At 65.5% G+C, this 5,400-nt stretch overlaps 1 protein-coding gene across 1 annotated transcript in view; it reads left to right on the top strand.

Annotated features, from left to right (window-relative positions):
• LAT (linker for activation of T cells) overlaps nucleotides 1–2,642 on the top strand; it is a 14,888-nt gene extending 12,246 nt beyond the window's left edge. The window contains 5 exon segments of the mRNA XM_074956708.1: nucleotides 754–839; nucleotides 1,339–1,392; nucleotides 1,739–1,801; nucleotides 2,103–2,168; nucleotides 2,502–2,642. Of these exon segments, the coding sequence (XP_074812809.1) occupies nucleotides 754–839; nucleotides 1,339–1,392; nucleotides 1,739–1,801; nucleotides 2,103–2,161 (262 nt within the window). The 3' untranslated portion in view covers nucleotides 2,162–2,168; nucleotides 2,502–2,642.
• Nucleotides 2,643–5,400: the final 2,758 nt, after the last annotated feature.

Genomic DNA, 5,400 nt, shown 5'->3' with positions numbered 1-5,400 from the left:
AAACAGATCAAGGCAGATTATTTTAGTAAAACTGCAAACTGAGCTTAACACACTAGAGAGGTAGGATATAAATTAGCAAATTCTCACCCTGAGTGATAAACAGGCTGGCAGATTCTTAAGGCCTTGGTTTTTCCAGGTTTTCATACACAGGCTAAAACTTCCTCTAGCCTGGGACCATCAGTCGTTGCCCCTCAGGGGTTTCCAGGTGTGGTGTTGCAGGGAGAGTGAGGTCCCCACATGATGTCATTTCCCCCTTTTCTACCTTCTCCCCACTTGCTGGAAAGCTCTTTTGCTGTGAGCTGGGTCAGACAGTTCCCATTGCGTAGTGCTGTCTCGGAGAGGTGTCTGTTGTACACAGTTCCTGGGGTAATCCTGGTGCTTGTGTGTATTTCCTCAATAAGCCACTAACATTGTTGTACCTGAAAGGCTGCTTGTGGGTGTTCTCAACCTCACACGTGTTTCAGTAACACCTACGTAGCCCAGCTTCGTAACTTCACGTACGATGCTGGCACATACAATCCAACGGGATACGACTGTCTAGCAGATCAGGACTTTTAGAATGATACCTCACAAAGCAGACTTTGTACAGAACATATCCTAATTACATGACCGTGGTGAATGTTGGGGTGTCAGGGTGTCACAGCGGTCATTGCTGTGGGTGGGTGGGGGGCAGGGCAGGGTCAGAGCCGGAAGTGCGGTGGATGCTCTCGCTGGTCAGTCTCACCCTTCCCATTCCTCCCCCTCCCCCCACAGGGAGGTGCTTCCCGACAGCATCACGGAGACGTCCCCCAAAGAGGTGGTCACCTCGGGGCCAGAGCTCAGGGACAGCGTGTCCTCAGGTGAGTCAGGGCCCCTGCCAAGCCCACCCATCTCCCACAGGGCCTGAGCAGAGACACCTCAGAGGGCCACTCTGGGTACCTGTCTCCCAACCTTGGCTTGGGCCCATACAGTCCCCGGGACTGTTTATGAGCAGATCTAGTGTCGGGCAGTTCCACCATCCCCTGTGATCAGCATTAACCTCCCTCTGCCCCCTGGCATTGCGCTGTGGGGGCAAGGGGAGGAAACAGCCACCTGACCCCTTCTTGCCCTGGTCACTATCTCATCCCTCGCACCCCATTTGGGTGTATCCCCAGCCCCCAGTAGCCCAGCTGTATTGGGATCCAGGTGTAATTTATGGGAGAGGAGTGACCCGAACATCTCTGGGTGGGTTCCAGCTTGGGGCCTGGGGGTTGGGGGTATGGGGAGCAGCTGGGGCAGGGCTGGGGGGTTCCCAGGGTCCCTGCTGTAGGGAGAAGTTGGAGAGCAGGTCCTCCCCCCTCACTGACCCCTCTCTGGCAGTGGCAATGGGGGATGAGTACGAGAACGTGCCGGAGGCCCAGAGGGAGTCGCTGGGTGAGTGCGGGACCCCCAACCCCATCTGTCTGTCTGTGTCTGACCCAGCACAGGGGGGTGGGGGGGAATCCTGGAACTGGGGCTGACTGGAGGAAGAGGGCAATTCCCGGGTAGGGCCTGTGGGGAGGAGCAGCAGGGGAGGGGTTGGGGGAGGAGATGAGACTGACCCCCCCACCCCAGGGTCCCCCGGGGGCCGGGTTGGCATCCCAGTGCATGGGGGGATGGTAGTGGGGACTGAACCCCCCAGGCCCCAGTGCACTGGGGTCCCCTGGGACAGTTCCTCCATCCCTGGTCAAGGGGTCCCCCTGCACACCCGTGGCTCACTGCCCCCGATCGCTCCCCACAGCTGACAGCCTGGAGTACGTCAACATGCCAGAGCCTGGATCCAGCATCCCTGACGCCCACTATGGTGAGTGTGTGGGGGGGGGTACCTGCCCCTCCTCCGCTATGGTGAGTGGGGGCGTCCCCAAGCCTGGGGGACCCTTCCTCCCAGGAACCCTCCTCGCTGGGGCCCCAGGGACCTCCTTACAAGCAAGATGTATGAGTAGCACCCAAGGGGGCTGGGCTGTGGGAAGCCCCGTGTGTGGGGCCAGGGGGGTTCTGGGGAGCTCTGTGGGGGCTGGAGGGATTTTGGTGAGCCCCGAGGGTGGGGCCTGGCGGGGGGCAGTTCTGGGGAAGCCCCGTCTCATCCCCTCTGGCTCCTGTCACAGGCGCCAGCAACCGGGAGAGCGAGGACGACGGCCCCGACTACGAGAACCTGCACCGCTGAGCGCGAGGTACTGACGCCCCCCTCTCCCCCACGCCTGCCCTGCCCCATCTCCGCCCTGTGCCCTGCACCCCAAACCCTGACCCCTCCCCAGCACTCCCAGGGCCACCTGCTCTGACTGCATCACGTGGGAGCCTCCACAAAGGACTCTGGGAGGGGTCCCCCCTGCACCTCTCACCCCCCATGGCTGGGGCTGCAGCCGTCCCGCGCTGGAGGGGCTGGGTCCCCACCTGTCTCTGCACCCTGGGTCCCCATTACCTTGGCCCTGCCTGGGTCCCCCCAGCGTCGGGGCCCAGATCAGGCCCGTCCCCGCCCCGCATGACCCCATGGCTCTCTATTGCAGGCAGACCCCCAGCTCTGGAGAGCGACACCCCTGCCCCTCTGCGGGGAACCTGCCTTCGAGGAGCGAATGAACAGCTGGATGAGCCTCCAGGAACCTCGCCACAGGGGGGCCCGAGAAACCCCCCGGCTGGCCACACCTCTGCACCCCACATCCTGAGAAACCACCTGTGAAAGCCCCACTTGGGGCTCCCTCTGCCAACTGAGACCCCCTCCCCCCAGACTTCCCTCCGCGCCAGCCACCATCGTTAATTTATTGCCCTTCCCTGACTCAATGCTGGTTCTGCACCTTTTCTGACATAGCCTGAGAATTTCCCAGCATCCTTTGAGGTCTCCCCCCCTCCATGTCCCCCATTCCTAGGGGGCAGCCTGGGCCCCCCAGATACCATGGGCGCGCGGTCACATGGGCCGCATGGGGAGTCCCCCCCGCCCCCCCCCCCCGCTGCGCTGAGCGACCCCAGCGCCTCGGGTCGCTGAATAAAGCCGTAGGTACCGCCCGCATCTCTGTCCCAGGGCCTGGCTTTGTTCTCCCGCCGAGGGGCTGGGCTGGCCCCGGCCGTCCCTCTGCCCCAGCTCGGAGCTGCCGGCCATGGGGGGCACCGGCCACCCTGGGGTCTGTGCCCTGAGCGGGGAGGGGGTCGGGCCCTGGCCCCACAGGGCGGAAACAGGCCGCGAGCCGGGGGCAGGGATCCGCAGGGGGGCAGGGATGTTACTGCAGGGGGCACTCCTGGGCCCAGGCAAGAGCCTGGGGTCGGGACCCCCACTGGCTCTCACCAGGATGGGCAGCGGGACAGAGGCACTTCTGTGCACCCTGCAAGCGCCCCCCATCCCCGCCAGGAGCTGTTTTCTCTGTGTGCCTGGCCTAGTGGGAGTGACCGGGATCCTCGCTGGGCTGGCCCATCCCCCCTGGAGCTGCCCTGCCCGGGGGGGAGCCGCATAGTCTCCGCACCGTGCCCTGCCCGGAGCAGCTGCACTGTGCCCTGCCCGGGGGGAGCCGTCCCCGCAGTGTGCTCTGCCCTGCCCGGGGGAGCCGCATCGTCTCCGCACCGTGCCCTGCCCGGGGGAGCCGTCCCCGCAGTGTGCTCTGCCCCTGCCCGGGGGAGCCGCATCATCTCCGCACCATGCCCTGCCCGGGGGAGCCGTCCCCGCAGTGTGCTCTGCCCTGCCCGGGGGAGCCGCATCATCTCCGCACCGTGCCCTGCCCGGGGGAGCCGTCCCCGCAGTGTGCTCTGCCCTGCCCGGGGGAGCCGCATCGTCTCCGCACCGTGCCCTGCCCGGGGGAGCCGTCCCCGCAGTGTGCTCTGCCCTGCCCGGGGGAGCCGCATCGTCTCCGCACCGTGCCCTGCCCGGGGGAGCCGTCCCCGCAGTGTGCTCTGCCCTGCCCGGGGGAGCCGCATCATCTCCGCACCATGCCCTGCCCGGGGGAGCCACACCATCCCCCCAAGGCACTGTGAACGGGTCCCCACACCACTGTCACGGAGTCCCCGGGCGATGCTCTGGAACTGCTCCCCACGAAGCCAGTCAGGACTCTGGGGGAGTCTCCTCTCTGGGAGCAGCCTGTCTGCAGGACACACAGCTCACCCGGCTCCACCTTCCTGGGTCTGACCTCGGAGCCTTCAGCCTCCTCCGCCCCTCCGGGCGCTTCCCACAGCGAGTCCGCTCAGGCGGGTCCTGGGGAAGCCAGGGGGTCCTGCCCCCAACTTCGCAGTCAGACGTGACACTCAGCCAGCCAGTAAAACAGAAGGTTTATTAGACGACAGGAACATGGTCTAACACAGAGCTTGTAGGTGCAGAGAACAGGACCCCTCAGCTGGGTCCATTTTGGAGCCAGGGAGGCCAGACCCCGGGTCCGGGCCTCCCTCGCTTTCCCCAGCCAGCTCCAAACTGAAACTCTCCAGCCCCTTCTCTGGCCTGTGTCTCTCTCCCGGGCCAGGAGGCCACCTGATCTTTGCTCCCCAACACCTTCCATTGGCACCTTTGCAGAGGAGGGGCCCAGGCCATCAGTGGCCAGGAGACAGGGTGTCGGTCAGTCTCTGTGCAGACACCACCACACTGGCCCTCTAGGGCTCTGCCACAATCACACCCCCTGATCTCACCACCTGGATCCTTAAGAAAGGCCTAGGGGAAACTGAGGCGCCCACCCAGTATTCAGAGAGAACACTGAGAACAGTCCCACTTGGTCACATCAGCACCCCAGAGGGCAATGGGGGCGGGGGGACAGTGCTGATATCCCCAGGGCACTGCGCCAGGAGGGTTTGTCAGGGGCACTGGGCCGGGCGGTGCAGCTGAAACCTGGGCTCCTGGCCCTGCCCCACGGCCCGTGGGGCTCAGGGCATGGCACACTGGGAGGGCAGCACCCAGACCATAGGGCGTACGCGGGGGTGGGGGGAGGCGTGCAGACCCCAAATCGGGGCCCCGTTGGACCAGGCATGGCACACAAAGAAACACAGCCCCACAGCCAGAGGGGCTGCCCTGCCCCATAGCAGCTGGGGGGCTGTGGTGACGGGGGGAGGTCGCAGGCGGCCCTAGGCCGGGGGGCTGTGGTGTGGCAGGGAGGAGGTAGGATAGGGCAAGGGGAGGCAAAGCAACCCCGCTGGGTGCTGGCCGGGGGGGGCCCTGTGTCCCCGCCCCCCCGCCCCCGAGCTGGGGGCCCTGTCGGAAGCGGCAGGCCGGCTGTGGGGCAGGGGAAGGCGACGCTCTGACAGGAAGCCCCAGAACAGGCGATGTGCAGTCACACCCGCCCGTCACAGACCCACAGACGGATCCCTGAGCGCTGGTGAGCGACGCGCCCGGCCAGAGTGGGGGGCTGGGGGTGCCCTGTCCCTGCCGTCCTGCCCCACAGCACCGGGGGGGGGAGCTGCCCTGTCCCTGCCGTCCTGCCCCACAGCACCGGGGGGGGGCTG

Source organism: Natator depressus, chromosome 6, assembly GCF_965152275.1.
Source record: "Natator depressus isolate rNatDep1 chromosome 6, rNatDep2.hap1, whole genome shotgun sequence".
NCBI classification, from domain to species: Eukaryota; Metazoa; Chordata; order Testudines; family Cheloniidae; genus Natator; species Natator depressus.
Note: the sequence above shows the minus strand (reverse complement) of the source record. Positions and strands in the feature narration are given on the sequence as shown.